The following is a 20937-nucleotide window of genomic DNA, read 5'->3' as shown; positions in this document are numbered from 1 at the left end:
CTATTTTTCGACGACGGTCGTATCGCGTTTCAGCAGCAGAACGCAGTCATTGAGGAGCAAGTTGCTGACATGTTTGCTCGAAACGTAATCCGGCCTTCCACGAGCTCTTGGCCCTCACCTGTGGTTCTAGTTCGAAAAAAAAAAGATGGCTCAGTCCGCTCCTGCGTGGATTACCAGGCACTTAACAAGATCACGCGCAAGGATCTGTACCCTTTGCCTCGTATTGATGACGCATTAGACTGTCTCCAAGGCGCTGAGTATTTCTCCAGTCTCGACCTCCGCTCGGGATACTGGCAAATTCCTATGCATGATGCCGACAAGGACAAGGCTGCCTTTTCTACCCCCGACGGCCGATACGAATTTAACGTGACGCCTTTCGGACTCTCTGCAATGCGCCGGCCACCTTTGAGCACCTGATTTATACCATGCTTCGTGGCATGAAACGGACAACATGTCTATGTTATCTCGACGACATCATTGTCTTCTCGTCAAACTTCGCTCAGCACTTACAGCGTCTCACTGAAGTCCTCACGTCCCTTGCCCAGGCGGGGCTTCAGCTGAATACCAAGAAATGCCACTTTGCCGGTAAGACCATCAAAGTACTCGGCCATGTCGTCAGTAAGGCAGGAATATTAAACGTATGTAACAAATCTATGCCACACACATTGTTCCGCTATGCACAACTTATGTGTAAGGTAGATTTTCTTAATAACGTTGTTTATTGCCTGCGGGCATAAAGGAATATGTACATAGAAAATTAAAAGGGGTATGAAAAGAAAGAGAAAGAAAGGTTGGCTATTCTAATAAAGGCCAAGAGGGAACGTTGATAAGCCACTTGCGGCCAATCAATGTACGATGATGGGTCGTTCGGCGAAAGGCCCACTGCAGTCAGATGCCGAATTCTTGTCGGCTGCAGTGCCGGGCAAACCCACCCACAAGAAGTGGTGAATATCTGCCCCATTATTTTGTGTAAGGTGGATGTTCTAGAAGATTTGTACGCGAAAAGCAGCTTGGTGCAAATGTTCTTCGCTTAAAGAATTCCATCAGCTATGAAGCATTAACGATAAGCTTCGTTGTGTTATATTTTTAGGCACGTTTTGTCTCTCTTATGCACCTCAATGAGTTTGTTTATTGATGTCAAAGTGTTAAAAAGCTCGTGGCACAGAAACCTTTGTGCTATCAGAGTCCCATGGAAGCAATAATTTCAGATTCTTAAAATGAAGCGATGGATGGTCCACTTAGTTTATTCATTGTTTTTTTTCTGCAATACAAAATGTTCTTTTTTTCCCCATGTTTTATATTGCTTTCAGACAGTTGTGCGTTTCGTGGGGCGGGCTGGGAAGCAACATATTCACTTCTTTTTAACTACCCACATAAACGCAGGAAGTAGAGCAGGTTTATGTTGTGCTGCACATAATTCTATAAAGTAATGTAGTGCCGTTTCTGATGTTTGTGGATGATGCACTTCATTTTCATTAGCTTTTTAAAAGCGCTCCTGGACTTCAGCCAAAGTCACCCTGCTGAAAAACCCAAAGTTCTACAGGGCAATAACCTCATAAAATCTCATCTAATTGCATAGACTCTCATGCAGTTAACATCACTATCATAAAAAGTTGTAGATAATTTATGATAATGTGGAACCGAAACTATGAAACTTTATGCAGTTATATGCGACTTGTGTGGGATTTCTTATGTCAATTGAGTGAGATTATGAGAGAAATTGTGAAGTTATAGCTTCATAAAATTTTTGCAGTAGGGCACGCTTACAACTTTCCTTGGCTGCGTTACAAATGTAATCGGTATCCAGTACAGGCATATTATGCGGCGTGGGTGCCCGTCGGCTGCTGGTCAACCTGGCACGGAGCCGACCGTGGCCCGCCAAATGCCCGAGCAACATTCAGGCCTGCGTTCAGACGGGGTTACGATCTCGGGCCACAGGCACTGGCCAAATTCTGCCCAACATAGTACATGACCGTACTGGTAGGTATCCAACGATGGGCCGTTGCATGGCCAAGCCCCCATTGCTGGCCAGGTCGGCTGGCGACCAGCAGCCGATGGTCGGCTATATATCAGCAGTCGGACGATGTTGCCCGGGATTTTAATCAGACAATCTTAAGACGAGCTGAAAGTGCTTCAAAAATGGCAATTTTATTTCAAAAATTACGCTGCTAATGAATAGTAGTAACTCGTCCAATTTCTTCAGCTCGTTTCAAAAATGCTCTTGTACGGAAGCCTTCCTAGCCTCTTCAGCTTTGCTGAAAGTGTTACATTCATTTATGAGCTGTTAGTGAAACTGTCGGGGCTCATCAAAAACCGCCACTAGACTCTGTTAACGTTGAAATCTTATCAACCATATCTTCAGAGCCCAAATGCACAAAAGGAACACTTACCCTCTACGTCTGTTGCATTGTCAGGATATGTAAATCCGCTAAAAGCAAGGAGAAATAACATTTATGATTTAAGCTAAATGAAAGAGCTTATTAGGCAATGACACACATAATTTTTAAACGTTCTATATGAAGGTAGTTTTGTGCAGATGGTCAAAAATATCTGGTTATATTACATTTATATTGCCTTTATATAAAGCAAAGTCTTTGTCATCTGTTTCCGAACTGAATAAAACAGTGCTTCTGTAGTAACAAGCATTGCATCGATTTCGGTTAGCAATTTATAAATTCCCTGTTGAAAACATATGCAGAGTAGAGATATATTATAATAAGGATATATAGGAATATAGGCTGACCCTTCTATGCTTAGCACATATGCAGTTATCGAAGTGCGTCTATTCTTCTCTGCATTGCCTCACTGCGTCGTTGTCCTATCACATACTCCCATCACAAAAATGAAGTCCGAGTTATCAGAGTCTACCAACCGCAAATCCCTCTTCAAGGCCTTATACGTATGCCTGAGTGGTCTAGGGGTATCATACCTAATTCAGTACCCACGGGGCCCAAGATGGCTGCATTCTTATGACACCCACCGACCTCTCAAGCTAAAACCTGTGCTCGTAGCGCTTGTTGACTCAGGAATATCATGTGTGCCCTTAACGTAATAAAGCGGGAATATCAGTCCACGCACGGGTTTGTCACCTACCAGCTACGAGCATGATTATCACACCAAGAGCGTTTACTTTCCACGCTAACAACGCGGAAAACGACATTTAATGCTGGCGACTGAAATACGTTTGGGTTTTGGCATCGCGTTAGAAGTCTTGTTTTTCTGTGCTTCTCGTTCTAGTAAGGCCAGTTTTCATCGATAGTGCGAGTATAAAACTATTATTTCTTTAAATGAGCGAAGCCTGAACCGCAGTTTCCAGTCGCTTACTCCAATTAGTGTTAGTTTTAAGGATATGTACGCCTCTTGTCACAAGTGTACAGTTCATCGCATTGTTTTTCAGGCAGTATTGTGGAATGTTTAGTCCAGCCAGGCTGATATTAATACATCTAGAAATAAACAACTGTACGCTCTAAGAAAAAAAAACGGCTGAAGTGGGAGTAACGTTCCCTTTGCTCCTTAAATCGGGCCATTACTCCGCGAGAGGAGCAACTGCGGCGAGAAGTGTGCCGTGTGCACACTTGGAGGATTAATGTTTAGTCCTGGCTCGAAAAAGACTAAAAAGAGGAGGAACAGGAAGACGAACTGCTCACTTGATCCCTGGCCCCCTTTCCGCCTCTCTCGTGGCGCGTTTCAGGTGCTGAGAACGTCTTACTGGCTCGATGGTCAAAACGTGCATGTTTCTGGAATTACATACTACGTGCTGGAATTAGCATTTCGACGTTGGGTGTGTCGCCGGCATCCGCGATGCCCTGGGAAAAGTGCTGTATGTGCACTGGGGCCACACTTGTTCCAGTATCGCTTTGGAAATAGTCGGATGTCCGGATACTGGGAGGGAGATATAATGCGCACATGAAAATATGGTTCGAATAAGCGCTTTTTTGCTATGAAGTGGCTGCGTACCAGTAATAAAACAAAGGGAGTATTTTTTTCTAGAGTTTCTATGTTTAGATCGATTGTTTTGAGCGTTTCGAGAAAGATCACGATCGCAGCGCCTCTGAATCTCATGACACACTGACGATTAACCTAAAACTAAAACTGGAATTGAATAATGTGGGCTACCATGCAAAACAAACTTCAAAGCTGATCTTGAGGGCACTCTAACAGAATGATTACTGCCAAAATGTTCAATGCAAGCTCAATCGCAGGCAATCGTAGCCTTACACATCAGCGAGAGTAGCCTGCACCGCGGACCAGTATATACAGAAGAAAGAAAAAAATAAAACGAAGAGAGTAGTTTACTGAGCGATTGGCGCATGAAATAAAAAAAAACATACAGCGCTTGTAATGCATAACATTTTGCGTGTTTCTCAAACCTTTTGCGCTGCTTCTTGCTCTGCACATAAACCAGCCGAGCCATCGGTCATCGCAACGCTTCCCGAAATGTTTACATGCAAATCAGATTTAGTTACCAACAAAATAGTGTCGTCACTGTTGCGCTTTCCAGTATTGAAGCTTGATTACACTATTTTTCTTGAAGGTTTGTGCTAGAGCTCCGTCTTCAGCGAAAATTACGCCCATAGTAGCAGAGCACCATCGAAGAGCCGGCGCTGGCGAATTTTCTAGCGATGTCAAACTCTACATGTTAAAATGGTTCCAGTGCACAAAATAGTGCGCATAAGCACCCATGAATGTTATTTGCATGTCGTGAGGGCAGGCAGTAAGAGCCAATGGTCAAGAAGTTGTAATCGTTAGAGCGGCAGCTATGGTCTGTATACTTCGAAACTTGAAGTCCCAACCTTATAAACGCGATCATGACCAACATGAAAAAATATTTTAAAGAATGCCGGTTCTCGGCGTGGCCGATTAAAAGGGCTTTACTGAAGCCAGCTGATCCAGCGCTTTAGGCAGAACGTGTGCTTAAAAAATTGGTAATAAAGAAAGTTCGAAGCGCACTAGTGCAGTGGTATTTTTTTCTCCCGGTTTTTTCTTTTCACTTTTTAGCTCATTTTAATGTACTTGAGATGCGTCGTTACTTTTAGCTTTTATTTTTTATCTGAGTCCTTTTTTTTTCCCGGGCGACTAGTGCCACCAGTGCAAGTCGTGCGAGTATGCCGCGTCCCAGGACACTAGTATCTTGGGGTGCATCTGCAAGGACCAACCGTTCCTCCTCTGGCAGTTCATCTTTTGGAGATTAAGTTTTTGTCCGCATGCAGGCCGTCCCCAAAAGGATTATTGGTTGTGGCAAACCAGTTGGTCCCCAAAAGGACTAACCTTACTAGCCCTTTTACGCTTCTTTTCTTAGAGTGTAACTAATTGCATTGCTCTGAAAGGCTGGCTCATAAGTCTTAAAAGGGTCAGCTACTAAACAGGAAGTAGTCAGAAGCTTGCCGACCTAAATAAATCAAATTTGTTTCCCGCGGCCGATATAAGACCATGCATACCGGTAGGAGGCGTAAAGCAAGTCTAAAAAATGTGTGGTTCCTGTGTCGTTCGCGGTCGGTGTCAAGAGGGCCTTTTAAATATGCTACCTCTCAGACCACAGCATATATTAAGTCATAACTACTGTTCCGACTTGAAAATTTGAGCTAACTTTAATGCGCTTCCTTTCACTTTGCATCTTTTAATACCTCCCAGCCATCTCTTTGGTTACAGCTGCGCTTGTGCGCATCATTGCTGCCTACGTGAGAATAAATGCCCCCATTAGCGTACCAGGATGGTCTATTTTACACCGTAAATACCAGCTAACTTGAGTTCAAAAATGTGAATAATTAATAATACATTCTTCTCTTGTTTATTTATTTGTTGCCATTGTGCCGAAGGAACGTGGCTTTCTTGCAGTATTACACACGACAACAGCCCTACTGTGGATTTTTAACCCTGTGTGAATGAGATGGCACCGAACAGATTAGTGCTTGCAACCGTTGTTGAAGCGTTGAAGACAGGTCCCCAGGCATTGGTCCATTTCATTCCGCCTTTGCTCTCTGATTACGTTTTCTTCAAGGCAGCCAAGTACCCTATGTGTAGTATTATTCGTTCTGTATGTAGTCTCCGGAATTCAAACAGCCGATAAAGGTGATCTGAAAATGGCTGAGTGACGTTAGTGTGTGGTGAAGAAGACATTCACATATATCATATCACTGTAGCAGTTGACAAATTTTACTCCTGGTGTGACAGGCCATCGCTTTCTAATGGTCAGTCACGGTTCTAGAGAGGACGACAAACCCACATGAAATCGCAGGATAATAGGTAAGTTGGCTACGGCTACTCTCAAAAATGTACAATTGTCCCCGCAAGAGGAGAATTCATACATGAGAAAGCCGGCCAGCATTCGTTTTCAGACAAAGCGTGTGGGCGATACTACGAATTTCATCTATCATAAATATAAATATGCGAAGTTTAAATAGCCTTGGGGTGAAGAGCAGGTAGCACTGGTGGAACCCGATCGTTTTTTGTGTAGACATTATGACGATACACCTGAAAAAGCAAACTGCAGAATGGGGTTATAGCTCTCGCTCAATGATGTGAATTAATAAGATCAAGGTGAAAAGATCTCAGCTCATGCGTTTGAAAGGTATTTTGTTCGCAAGTGATATAGTGTATATTGTTGAAAATGTACAGTGCAAAATGCAAACTGTTCTATGACAATGACATCTTTGGAAACATACGTCTCGGCCATTACTTTCCATTCGCCGACATGGGCATAGCGTTTTGCCGCAAACTTCATGACATTTTCAGGAGGTTACAAAACGTAGAAGCTACCGTCTCGCTGTAGTGCGTAAAGTAGTATGCACAAGGTAGACCCCAAATATCGCTATTCAGAGTATAAAGAATAGCCCGATACGATTCAGTGAAACTTTATCCAAAATATTGCGCAGACGAGTTGCAGGATGGAGCTGAACTTGTAAAGTGAAGCATTTGTACCCCTCACACTCCGTGAAGCTGACCGCTTACCGCACAGTTGTCTGGTTCATCTTTGGGTATTAAAAACAGTCACCGGAGTAATAAATAACCGGATGATGACTCTGAGATGCCATGGTTAGCTGGCAGTCATCAGGAAATGCAGCTAGAGAAAGGCCTATGGTAACTGCGCTGATGGTATGGCTGTGACCATGTAAAGCATATTGTTAACCGCAGGGTGTCGCAATTGTGGCGATTTTGAATTTCAGTCACACTGCTTCAAGCTGTACTTGAGGGCACTGGCCGCGTAGGCAGAGCTGCTCGAATTGGATACTTGACGTCAACTGCTAAGGAACGCCAGAAGTATGTTCACATCGCAATTATCGTTATCAAACTATCCCAGCAATGGCAGACCGAATGATCGGATGTATATTATACAATGCTAGCATAAAAGAACTTCGGGCAGTCATGCAAATGCTGGCGCTATGCACCGCAGCTTGCAGATCTTGGATGTCAAGGATGGCGTCGTTGATTGAATTACGTTTTTTTATCCAAAAACGAACAAGAAGACGTCTTCTGTGTATTTCTAGATAACGCGCCTTCTCTTATCTCTTTGGTTGTTAGCATCTTGCAAAGCAATAGGACAGTGTCATTACACGCAGTCCGAGAATGCAGTGCAACGTGCGCCACTGGGAATCTTTCTGACTAATTCTGTTCAAACTACAGCAGTTGCAATATTGCTTGAATTCGTTAACATGCCGCACCTAACTGCTTAGCACTTCCTTTTTGGTTCTCAAGACAGCGGACTGGCTTGGGTAAAAAAACGTTGAAATTCCCGGGCTTTTGTAGCTTCGTAGCAAGTGATGCGCTTGTCGACGTCATCTGCGTTTTGTCTAGAGTCGCGTTTTTGCGGCAGTCGTGTGGAATCGCTGTCGCGGACACAGTGGATTCAAATTCATCACTTTGTGCGATGAGACATTTCGAGGCATTTCAACGCGGTGCAGAGCGTCGCACAGCGCATTCTCCGGCCCTCATGATCCGTCATGTAGTCTCCGCGTAGCTTCGTGTGTGTGCATCTGTGCGAACGCTTGTCAAACGCCACAGTCGGGGAGAGGAGAGAAGTGACAACCCGGCTGTGCGATAAGGATGCTCTGCCGCCTATGCGTCTGCTTTGGCATGGGCTGTCTGATCACGTCACGTCGACGAGCGTTGCCGTGCACCCTCCCGAGTGCCATCTGTATAAAGTGGCGTTGCTCTCTCCGAAGGTGTCAAGTCACAGAAACACTTGATGTGTTATCATGTCTGCTTTCTTGGACTTACTTTTAAGGCCGTTTTGCGTGGTTCATAAATAAACGTTGTTGTTAGTTGGCGATTCTTCTTTTGCTAAATCCAGCTGACGCCTCCGCGGTGACCCCAGCTGCCAGGCCAAATACAGCCTGAGGGCTCGCGAGCCTCTTCTAATCACTTTTGTCATCGCTGTGATGAATGCTAGCCCCTTGGAACAATTCGTGCCGGTTTCAGGATAGCTGCGCGCCTTTTGCAACATCAGTGAAGGCACGGACTACCCGATATGGCTATCAGATTTGGCACATTGAAGCTGAGTGATGTACCTTATCCGGCAGCGGTGGTGTTCCGCATGGTTGTTTTATCCTCCTGAGTTGTTCTATGATGCGTGGTGACTTGAACTAGCGGGAGTCCGCTAGGTGACGGCTACGGTAAGGCAGCAGCAGTTGACGCAGCGTCCTGCTTTTTTTTTGTATACAGCACCTACCACCAAGCTATTATAGGCTGCTACAGAGTAGACTAGATGTAGCAGAATAGACCACAGTTTTAAATGGCTGCTCAAGCGTGAATGACGCGTATGTAGGCGCCGTTCTATTCGTTTGCAGATATCTACAGTAATCTTAATTTGTAATGTTATTAATATATGTTTCAACGTAGTCAAATGTGAAATAGCCCACGCACCGTGGGAAGTGATGAAAATTGAAAGAGTCACGGAGTAGTTTTCAACTTCTAGAAAAAAGAAAGCAAGTTCTGCGATCTCTGAATGGAGAAATGTATTTTGATCCCTCCCACAATGCAGATTATTTTTCATTGTTTCCCTCATTTTACCACTTATTCAGGCTGTTCTATGCCTACCGAAAGGTGTGAAGTTACTTGTTTTGCTTATCTTCACTATCATTTTTTGAAGTTTTCTAATTAGCATAGTTGGAATCATAGCCTAAGCCACCCGTGTCATTAGAGCACGCGATGAAAACCCAAAAACGACGACATAATAAAAAAATTATTTCATCTTCGTTTCACAATGCAAAGCAATCAATTAACGAAAAAGTGAGTAAAAAAACTTTTCATATTTTACACATTATATGGACAAAAAAAGTGAACAGTCATGCAAAATGCATTCGAATGCACCATCTCTGCTTTTGTGACGCATAAACACATTACGTGTCTTAGCAGTTGCGCAAAAGGCGTAGATGTGTAGTCCAAAACTAGACAAACGTTACTGCCCTCCCTCTATTAGCCTTTTCAAAAGTAGTTACTTCAGGTCAGTGTCGGCAAATAAGTTTTTTGCCCCTCAGGTAATTCTGTCGGCAGCCACCATCAGAAAACAAGCACTACTGCAGCAGACGTGTGCTTGCTTAGCATAGTTTCCTGTTTTGCGATGATAGTGACCAGGTTGTGCCGGTTCGACAAAAGAAGACTCTCGGAAGTAGAAATTCGAATCCTATGTCTACTATATAATGCCGTAGAAATAATTTCTCCATGCGGTGCTAAGACTGATGGCTGAGAATTGTTTCGTAATTTCAGAAACACTGCATTTTTCAAATAAGTATGAAATAAAGACTTCGCCTAAAGTTAGGTCTCAACGAAATGAGCAGTAAGCGGTCATAAATAGTTGCTCATTACTCACCTGCAGTGCATCGTGCAAAACACAAGTGAACTAAATGAGTTTGCTGTCAGCTCTCTTCCTAGGGCATTACACATGTAATATTTTTCGCATGTCATTGAGGATTTGTTGTAGAAATATCTTTGCCTTGAATAAAGTTCGTTCTCTTCACAACTTCTAGGAGGGTATAAGAGACAAATGTCGCCCTCTTCATCTAGGAGTACAAAAATATAAAAACTTTACTGTGACTTCATACATGAGCAACAGATCGTGAAAATTCAGTCGCATGGAAACCTAAATTACAATCAATTCGACGAGGTCCAAGATAATGTGGCCAGCTTTTTTACTCCGAATGGCCCATAAAAAGTTATTTACTGAGGCTGTAAATCCCACACGAGCAATACTTGACTGGCGAATAGGGAAGGTCATTCCAATCTTCAAAAAAGGTGACCCATCATTGCCAGGTAATTATCGACCCATTTCACTAACCAGTGTATGCTCTAAAATCATGGAGCACATCATATACTCTAATGTCGCTACATTTCTAACTTCAGTTAACTTCTTCCATCCAAACCAGCATGGATTCCGGAAAGGCCACTCATGTGAAACCCAACTAGCTTTGTTCCTGCATGATATTCATTCCAATCTAGACTGCAATATCCCAACTGATGCTTTATTTTTGGACTTTGAGAAAGCATTCGATAAAGTACCCCATTCCCGCCTCTTACTCAAACTGTCAGTTTTAAATCTTCACCCGCTTGTCTTTAACTGGATCCGAAGCTTTTTAACAGACCGCATGCAATTCGTTTTCGCTAACGGCTTCTCATCTACTTACTCGCATGTTCTTTCAGGATTACCTCAAGGCACAGTCCTGGGCCCATTACTTTTCTTAATATACTTTAACGACTTGCCTTCCACAGTAATGTCTACCATACGCCTTTTCGCGGACGATTGTGTAATATACCGCCCTATAACTAACACCGACGACACTGCTGTCCTTCAAAATGACCTTGCTAGCCTACACCAATGGTGCTCAACGTGGCTAATGTCTATAAACACTACAAAGACAGTACTGCTTTCTTTCCATCGCCGCCGAAATTATACTCCGCATGCTTATAAAATTAATGATTCTGCCGTTACTTCCACTAAATCTTTTAAATACCTTGGTATTAACCTCACTAGCGATTTATCGTGGACGTACCACGTCAACCACATAATAAATTCATCTAACCGAACAATTGGCTACCTTCGTCGTAATCTACGCATGGCTCCTTCTTCCTTAAAACTGTTAACTTACAAAACACTTGTGCGACCTAAACTTGAATACGCTAGTGCTATCTTTGATCCTCATCAAACTAACCTTATCACAGCTCTTGAATCTGTACAGAACCGTGCTACTCGCTTTATCCTATCAAACTACTCAAGATATTCTAGCATATCTGCATTAAAGCTTCAACTTCAACTTCCTTCTCTCGCTTCCCGTCGCCAAATTTCACGCCTCTGCCTTTATCACAAGTTCTTTCATAGTTCACCTCGTGACAGCCAGCTCATCCAACCTGTACGTCGACCATCCCGCACAGGCCATTCTAACAGCGTCATCCCGCATCGTGCCCGCACTACCACATTCCAGAAGTCTTTTTTCGTGCACACAGCTCGCGACTGGAATGACCTTCCCAGCAGCCTTGCCCTAATCTCCGACCCTGCTCATTTCAAGACTGCCATCGAAGAAGCCTCATCATCTTTGTAATCACTTCACAAAAACCATTGTTAACCGCCGTTCAAGTGCCCACCCCTCATGTAATGTCCCATCTGGGGGCCCTTGAGGTTCTAATAAATAAATAAATAATAAAAAAATTATCTCATTAGTACTCTTCGGAACGTAAACTATTTAGGCCGATTTCAGTACCAGAAAAAATATAGGCGATGCCAAATAACTCCTCTTCTCAACCTGAGCTCAGTCCAAGCCGGCTCGCGCGAGAAAAGGAAAGATTGCAATAGCGCCGTACCACCCCTGCCCAGCCCTCCTGTCTTGTTAGCGTCCAGAGTGGAGCCGCGCCCAGCAAAGCCCTACCGACGCCATTGTAGATGTTTGCGTGTCGGGATGTGTCATCAAAACAGTTTGTGAGCGGTCGATAGAAGCCCTTTTCGAAAACCTGTAAATTATTGGCGGCAGGCAAGCCTTTCAAATTTGACTTCAATGGTCACAAAAACAATCTGTACAAAATTCTTGCATTATAATTATACCGCAAATAGCATATAAGGGGCCCTTTAGGAATATTAAGTGTGTATGCAGCCGACTATATGTTTACGGTATTAAGCTGCCCTGTTTATAAAAGGCGATTAATCGATAATACAATTCAAAACGTCAGCTTTCTACGCTGGGATATTTTCGCTAGAGGTAGAACACGGAGACTATCAGTGGTTGTGAAAGAAGCTGACGTACACGGGTTGCCACAATTTTTCGCACAGTCAAAGCGCGTCTGGAAGAGTCCACGTGAAAGGCACCCATTCCACAGGATATACTGGCACACTTCCGCAGTTGCATTGTAGAAATATCTCGGCACTCTTGCCATGCATCGACCTTCGTAATCGTTTACTGGCATGATGCATTTATCTGCCTTGCTTTTCTTTCCCGTTCCTGAAAAGACACCAAGAAGCAGTTTCGTAGACAGCAAAGTAAAAGTTTTCAGCTACAGGTTTGCTGGTAGCCTCTACTGTGGAATAAAAAAGATCAAAGAACGAAGTTCGCTCGCAAGGAGCAGTGTCCGCGAGAATAGGCCTCGAGGCCTTCAACTGCCACCCCCAAAAGGAATGTCATTTTTTACATCCTTCGCAAACATCAGCATCTATATGATCATGCTATAAGGAGCTCATGAACAATTGAAAACTATTTCTGGCAAAATAAAATTAAAACACTACAAATCACATATTATGATTAAGAAGTCTATCTTTCTAGGCTTACGTTCAAATTGGAGGTAATGAGTGCTGTGAATATTTTTATTTTAATTGCCTATTCTTAAAGGGACACTAAAGATAACCAAATATGCTATCAAAATCTATTAAATGGCATTTGGTGACACTTTCGTCGCATATCCGGCAGCAAAAAAAATCAAATTATTGCTCAGATATTGCGATTAGAAGTTGATGTTTTCCTTGTTCCCGCCGGTCGAATTCAAACGGTTTCTTCCTACTACGTAGTCGGGTAGGATGACGCTCACTATGACGCAAGAGGAGACTCCGTGATTGCTGCCACGCGGGGAGCGGAGAATACTTTGCAGCTGCGTGCCGGGAGGCGCATCTGCTGCTCCGAGTTCGTAGTTCAGGCGCCGCAGGCCCACACGAAGCTATCAGAGCACGCACGAAGTGCCTGAGCCGGAACATAACTGAAACTGAAGTGGATGCCTGCAGCGCCGTGTTAACTAAGAGACTAGCGGCATCTACCGACAAGCGGACCAAATTATTATATCTTTATATTTGCCTTGCAACACTTCTGTTGTCTTTTCGTCTTTTCGCCGTTGTTTACGTGTGATAAAAGCATGTCATCATATTCGAGACAAAACTGACTACCGCATTCAAACGGTCAACGTAATTCGCAATTGGCAGCCTCTGGGGTCCCTTGCGCGTCACGTGACCCACAAGGGATCCCGGGTTTGATGAAACCGTAAATGGAAGTTTATGAGCTCACGTTTCAGTTAGCGTGCCAGCTTGTGGAGCAGAGCTTAGTTGTTAGGAAGCCTCCGTTGTAGTATAGTCGCTTTGCTGTGTTTTGGAACTAGCTTCTTTGTTTTGTGTTATTATTTTCGTCGTCATTCATCTCAATGCGGCGAGACCTATACGTCGCCAGCTGAATCGACTAGCACCTCGATGGTTCAGAAGAACTGAAGAACTGAAGGAGAAAACAATGAACCCGATTTGACGGCGCAGCCAACAGGATGTTTTAGCAAACGCAGCACTTCGCAAGCCCAGCCCGTTAGTCCAGCCGTCACAATGCGGTCCGCTCTCACCGAATTATTTCGGTCGCTCAATGAGGTGGGAGAGCATTACCGCGTGCAAGGGCCTGGAGACACCAAGAGGTAACGGTCAGAGGCAGCAACGAGCAGAAGTGCCCTGCAGCGAGGAGCGACGCGGAATGGAACGATCAACCATTGCTGATGTGCCAAGATATCACGATCGTTCTAGGTAGGACCTTCATCGATGCATGCAAGGGCTTCGGGACCCTCAGTGCGGATTATAGGAGGCAGCGACGAGAGGAAGTGCCCCACAGTTCTTAAGTGATTATGCCCCAAAGTAATATTGCGACTACTAGGCCTAAAAGATTATTATCTCGTGACCTTAATCTTGGCAGTCGTCACGGGCCACTTGGTGGCCTACGTGACTATGCCCGAAAGTCAAAAGGTGACCATCTGGCTTAACACAAATTTTTGACCTCTAAATCCCACGACCTTGACAGAGGTCATGGGCCACTTGGTGGCCTACCTGACAGTGTCCCATAGTCACTTGGCAACCAATAGGCTTAAAACAAAATGTCGACCTTTAAGCCTCGCGACCTTGACCTTCGCAGTGGTCACGGTCACTTGGTCTACGTGACTATTTTTGCAGCTCACATGACTACCACCATGCTTAATACAGAAGTTTGACCTCTAAATCTTCCTCAAGTGGAAACCCGTGCATACCCGACGGCTCGAACTACCTACCGAAGTGATGCTTTCGCTACAAAACGCGCGGCTCATTTCTGCAAACATGCTAAAGTAATCTGTGTATGCCTACAATGCTACGGACACACTGGTGAGAGAATGCGCGCGGCCCGCCGCCGGCGGGAGGGCGCCCGCGCAACAGAAAGGCCGCATCGGTTAACGCTGCGGTCACCGCGCAAGCCACATGTCAGCGCTGATCTCGCCTTTCGCCTTGTGTCGGACTGAGGGAGCAGAGCTGCGGTTCTTTTTCCGGTCAATATTTACACCGCAAAACAGCAAGACACACGATGAAGAAGGAGGACACACAAGCGCTGATCGGGAGCCGAAAATGGCTCCCGACCCATTCGGTACGCGCCACATCTGCCCGCCGCCGCAGCAGGTTTCACGGCACGCTGTTTGCCGCCAGCGGCATGCCGCGCACGTTTTTCAGCCACTGTGTCTGTACATTAATTCAAGTTCGCCTGACAATACGGTCACAACGCGAGGAGTTTCTGAACACCAAACTAAAATTAATGGAAACCTGAGTAACCCGTGTATCTCCAAATATTGCGGCCGCTAATCCAGTGAACCTGCAACGAAAGCACTTGACGTTCTCCCGCCTTTAGAAACTCGCCCATCAGCATCAATGTCATTTTTGTTTGCATAAGTATATACACAGCGATAACCCTTCGCTGTTGCTATTCACTATGCTTCTGCGCACATATGGGTGCTTGCAGAACCGTTTTAGTTTAGTACATCTTTGTGCGCACGAGAGCATTGAGTTCTTCCGCACTATTATTGTTTTGCCACTATGAAACGACATTCCTCGTTCTTGCTTTATTATTTGATCTTGCTTTATTCTCGGAGCACGTTCTCAGTTTCCACTAGTATAATAATCCGACTATATTGTTACGTGGTGGCGAGCGATGACAACAGGACAACAGAGGACAGAGAGAAGGTGCTCGAAGGTCGTGTTATGACGTTTAATAAATCTGTGGGCGGGCCTAGCGCGCACGCTCCTGCCCACGCCACTGCCCTCTTCTTCCTCCTTCGTCCGTAACGTGACCCGGGACCACCGAAGGATCGTCCCGATCGTAGACGAGCAAGTTTACCGATGATGAGTCTCATGGCATGACAACGGGCGTGTCTAGATGCTTGAAGAAGAGGAAGAAGTAAGAATAGAATGGTTTACCAGTACGATGTCTGATGCGTGGGTGATCCGCCACTTCTGGAGGTGTCAATCATCCCTCACTAGAGTCCATGGGACCGATGGCTCGAGGTCGCGTCGGGCAGCTTGGGTGGGGTTGCGTGTTCGTGTCCATCGGTTCCTTCGGGTCATTCGGGTCTTTCGGGTTCTTCGTCTCGGTTCTGATTGGTATGTCCGTTCTCCTTGTCTTCATGTACGGGGTGGGGGCTGGGTGGTGGTAGTTGATCAGGTCTGGGCTTGAACGGCTGGGGCGAAGCTGCTCAGCGACGTCCCTGGGCCTTCGGTCGATGGTCCCGGCTTACAGATGGCGTCGATGCTCCAAGGCGAGGATGGAGATGACGAACGCCGCATCTCCACCAAATGTTACGCGGCGGCAAGCGACGACAACAGAACAGAGGACAGAGAGAAGAGGCTCGATGGTAGTGAGATGACGATTAATGAATATGTGAGCGGGACTAGCGCGCGCGCTCCTGCCCACGCCACTGCCCTCTTCTTCCTTCTTCGTCCGTAATAATATATTTAGGTTGGTTGGTTTGTGATTTATGTTGCATGGCTGTCGGTCGTCGAGTATGTAGTCTTTAAAGCTTAGTGTCCGTCTAGTTTTATTTATTGATATTTCCTTACACAGCTATGAGGTGTATTGAATATGGGGTAAAAAGATTGGCACATGCACAAGCGAAACAGTTAACACACGATGTACAAAAAATTAACACAAATTTTTTTCAGCAACAAAGCTCGAGTACTATGACACCGGAACAAAACTATCTTCAAAGAGACTCATCCTCTCCATATCGGTACAATGGAATAATAAATCTGCAACATACATTCTGGCTCACCTGTGGAGACACCGATAATGATAGATATCCCGAGAAGTGAGACGAGGCAACAGCGCATTTTATAACCTTTGTAGGAATAGTTATAGCTGCGAAGCAAATAAGCATGACCAGTTTTATTCCAGGACATATCTATATATACTGCGTTTTAGAAAGATGCTGACGCACATTTTATCCCCAGAATGCCAGAGATGACTTTGGAGAAAGAAGACCCAAAGAGCGTTATAGACAAAAGACATTTTATTTTGCAGTCGATTCAATAACCTGCTAAAGGTAAGTGCGAGGTCTCTATTTAAGAAGACCTGTCACTTTTACGGGCCATATAAAATTTACGCAGGTGTTGAAAGCGACTCTTAGTCTTGCAAAGAAATGCAGCGCGTGGAAATCCGTTTTTGACCAGACGAGAAAACCACACGACCATGCCAAAAATATGCCAAAATATTCTACACTTCTCAAGCAAACCCTATTTTTTTCTGTAGTTGAGTAGCCTTTTGTGGTAGTTTGTAGTCCTAGTTATGTGATCAGTTTTGTAGCAACTACAAAAAGGATTTTGCTGTTACAATAGAAAGTTCTGATGTCACATCTTTGCTGTCAAAAACCATGTAGAAATTGTGGCAAAGAACAGGCATTTCCCTGTGGGTTTTTCACTATGGGACTACCTTCGCAATAGCAGTTGCGATGTTAGCCTACAGAGGAAAGTTTGGATGTCCTAAAATATTGTATTATAGAACTGCATATTTCTTGAAGGATCCTATGGGGTCATTTTATGGATATATCCCATCAATGACTCATTCGTAATTTAAGAGAAAAATTCTCATTAGCTCGCCAATATGGCAAAACCACATCTCAGCTTGTTTTCTGTCTTGCTGAAATGCTGATCAAGTCATATTTTTTCGTCCATTTCCGCATGCTATATTGTCTACATGTGCCGTTTCCCACTGTTTTCTTGGTATTTTAAATGTTGAGGAGATGAGCAAAGGAACCATTAGTGTATGCTACACACTGATTTCTACAAAAATCAGGCATTCATTACTATACATTTTACGAACAACCTACACAGTCCTCATGAGTGCAGTATGCATTCATGACTTTGCTTAGTGCTTTTTAGATGGGGCTTGGGAAAAACAAAACAACTGAGGCAAATGTATATTGTGTCGAAAGCAGCGCAGGTATTGTTAAACCTGCGTTCATCATGAACCACTCCACTGCGGCCTTTGTTATTGCCAATAAGTGAAGAAGGAAAAGAACATGTACGAGCTTACCACATTTCTCATGCAGTAAAAACAGACTTAAAGGGATGTGAAAAATAGCTGAAGAGATTCACCTCTCAGCAGCCTTCGTCTGTGAAATCGACAAGTACAGATGCTCTACCAAGTCATCAGTTCAGTTCAGTCGTTCAGTCGTGTCCGACTCTTCGTGACCCTATAGAACATGTCACGCCCCGCCTTCCGGTCTCTCTCTATCCTCCTAACACCGCATAACTTCATCTGCAGCGCCTCGAGGATGCCATCTAACCATCGCGTTCGCTGCCTACCCCTTCTCCGGCGACCCTCAACCTTTCCCAACATCAAATGTTTCTCCAGCGACTTCTGAGCTTTAACTTTAGAATTTGACCCTCCAATGAGCAGTCAGGGTTTATGGTCGACAATATCGACGGATTTGAGCTTCTGGCAGTCCAAGGAACTCTCAAGAGTCTCCGCCAGCACCACAATTCAAACGCGTCGAGTCATGCCCCTGTTGCAAGTAGTGGGTGTAGCAAGGAAGCAAAAACCCTAGATTCGCAATTTCGGTCAGCTGTGGCACGCCGCCTTTATATCACATCTTTGATATTGCTTCATCATTGTCATCGCCAGCTATAATATACCCACTGCAGGCAGAATGTCTCCCGAAATGTCCTCCAGTTGTACAGTTCCTGTGCTAATTGCATTCCTTTACCCCTGTGAAGAACATCCCCCCCCTCACTCGCCTAATTTGTAGCCGCCCCCTGCTGCGGTTTCCTTCCCTCGCAATCCATGTAGTTACTTTAGCGACCATCTGTCATCTCTCCTCGCACTTTATGTCAAGCCCATGTTCATTTCTTCTTGATTTAGTCTAAAATATGAATAACCTCGATTATTTCTCTGAACCACTATTCCTGCTTCCTATCTCCTAACAATATACCCATCATTTTCCGCTCCATAGATATCTGCTTTGTCCTCAAGTGGAGCAGAACTCTTTTCACTAGCACCAACGTTTCAACCTCATAGATAAGCATCGGTATGATGCAACTGTTACGTGCTTTACTCATTAGCAATACCAGCAAGCTGCTAGTGATAATGTGTGAGTGCTTTCCAAATGCGCTACATCCCAGTATTGGTCCCCTGCTTATTTTCATTTCGTGGTCTGGATCTGCTGTTACTACGAGTCCTAAGTGGACAGATTCGCCTAACATTAAAACACTTCGTTACGTTTTTGAACTGTGGTTCCTTTCCTAGCCTGTTCAGCATTACCTTAGTCTTCTGCATAATAATATTTAGGCTTACCTTTCCGCTTCTCCTGTCTCGGTCATTTTTCATTGGTTGCAATCGGTCAACTGAGTTACTTTTGTTGAGGATATATTGCCAAAAATCCGATTCAACCCAATGGCCTGCTACAAACCACGCCTCTGCTTCATATGGCACGGTCCCGACGAACACACTGAGTTTCATCGAGATCAAATCTATGCTAATTTTCGCCCCTGCTAGGACCTAGATTTCTGGGCAAATCAGTCTAGCGCAGCACTTTTTCTTATGCAGCATTTTATAATCTAAAATGTATTTAAAGTTGTAAAATCCTGCGATTCTGGATCCGGTCTGGTACACGGGCGTATTGTTTACAGGCCAAATTCAATGGAAATAGAACTTTACTCTCCGGATGCTTACAAGATACAGAACGTGCAAACTTCAAACTTCATATTTTTACGAGGCGGCAAGCCGACAAAGAAAGGAGACGCAACATGGCCGATGGCGATGGTAGATGACGTTTAATGAAATATGGCTGACCTAGCGTGTGCGCGTCTTCCCAAGCCAGTGTCCGCTGCTTCATCGGCCGTAACCACACCAACCACTTTCACCAGAACGAACCCAGCTTATACTGAACTTCGCCTTCTTCACTAAACCACACCAGCACGTCGTCGTCGTCTCAATACTGCGCACCGTAACAATATTACAAAATTCGATTTGAGCGAAGATGTAAGGAAAGAAAAAAAGGGCCTGCGTGGGATAGATGAATATAAAGACGCAGGCTGATCTCACAGTGGCATTTGTAATCTCCGCGCTAGGGAGCTGGCCATGTACATCAAACATTTGGCGCAAAAAAGTCGGCACATGAAACACGACACTAATCCTGCGTTTTAATAATAATGGCAACATAAACGTTCGGAAAATTTAATTTGTAATATTCTCTTCAGTAACGTTCGATATATGCCACCACCTGCAGGCTTTCAATTGGCAGGAGTTGATATCTCTTATACAGCCACAATAGGACAAAAGGCATGGTATATGAACTTTTCAATTTTCATCGATTTTGCTTCGCAGCCATGGTAGCACACTGCTTTATGTATTGTTGTCTCTGTAGCACCAGCCTTTATACCTGTTTTTGGGATGTTCCACGTCCGCCGCTATGGATCAGGGTGGTGCTGGTGGAGTCTCAAGTTGCGGTTACAGACAACATTAATACCCAACAATGCAGAAGGTTAGACAACCGTCGATGCAGCTCAGAATGTAAGGCAGCGGACATAATATTTTGAGGTCGTTGGTTCGGTTTTTGCCGCCAGCACGCTTTTTTCTGTCTACGATGTATTCAATTATATTTCATTTATTTTATTATAGTATATAATCTGGTTAACACTTAATATAAAATTTAAATCCCCTATGATTTCCTCTGCCTAGCCTACTGCTGGTTTCGTTCGTATATATATGGCGTAGCAAAGACAACTACATACGCGACTTCCTCAGCGATAGAACGGCAACTATCAGTATGGGGGGACACACAGTAGAAGGTATTCGACTGGGAAACAAAGCCACACCACAGGGATCGGTGTTGTCCCCGACGCTGTTTAATATCGCCATGATTGGTCTCCCCCCAAAACTAGACGAAATCCAAGGGCTACACCATACATTATATGCAGATGACCTGACTCTGTGGATGTGCAGGGGCAGTGACGGTGAAACTGAACAGACACTCCAGCGGGCAATCGAAGTTATAGAAAGATACTTAGAACCGATCGGGCTCAGATGTTCGGCCGAGAAATCGGAAGCGCTCGTTCTCACGTCAATGCGATCGCCCCATCGTCGACGTATAAAGCAGGATAACCCGAAAATAACACTCAGGGTCAACGGTAACGTTATACCAAGGGTGGAAACCATTAGAGTTTAGGGATTACGAATTCAGGCCAACGGCAGGAACTCGGAAACGATACAGAGG

General features: G+C 44.6%; 1 protein-coding gene across 1 annotated transcript; it reads right to left on the bottom strand.

Moving 5' to 3' along the window:
• Positions 1-2159: 2159 nt before the first annotated feature.
• On the bottom strand, positions 2160-16582 carry LOC146177140 (BPTI/Kunitz domain-containing protein-like). The gene is made up of 5 exons (XM_084581096.1): positions 16498-16582; positions 12225-12419; positions 9806-9995; positions 2391-2428; positions 2160-2255 (listed from the first exon to the last, which is right to left on the bottom strand). Exons 1-5 carry the CDS (start codon positions 16553-16555, stop codon positions 2200-2202), a joined length of 537 nt encoding a protein of 178 aa, XP_084437222.1. The 5' UTR covers positions 16556-16582; the 3' UTR covers positions 2160-2199.
• Positions 16583-20937: the final 4355 nt, after the last annotated feature.

The sequence above is a fragment of the Amblyomma maculatum genome, chromosome 10, assembly GCF_055883805.1.
Source record: "Amblyomma maculatum isolate TAMU_Amacu chromosome 10, ASM5588380v1, whole genome shotgun sequence".
Lineage (NCBI taxonomy): Eukaryota > Metazoa > Arthropoda > Arachnida > Ixodida > Ixodidae > Amblyomma > Amblyomma maculatum.
Note: the sequence above shows the minus strand (reverse complement) of the source record. Positions and strands in the feature narration are given on the sequence as shown.

What these genes read in the sequence shown, in the direction of transcription:
- LOC146177140 (XM_084581096.1), bottom strand. Translation starts at nt 16,555, where the DNA reads ATGCGCTGTTGCCTCGTCTCACTTCTCGGGATATCTATCATTATCGGT. An exon ending in GAAAAATTGTGGCAACCCGT is followed by an intron (nt 9,996 to 12,224) that starts GTACGTCAGCTT and finishes TTGTACTCCTAG; the next exon opens with ATGAAGAGGGCGACATTTGT. An exon ending in TTTTGCACGATGCACTGCAG is followed by an intron (nt 2,429 to 9,805) that starts GTGAGTAATGAG and finishes CCTTGCTTTTAG; the next exon opens with CGGATTTACATATCCTGACA.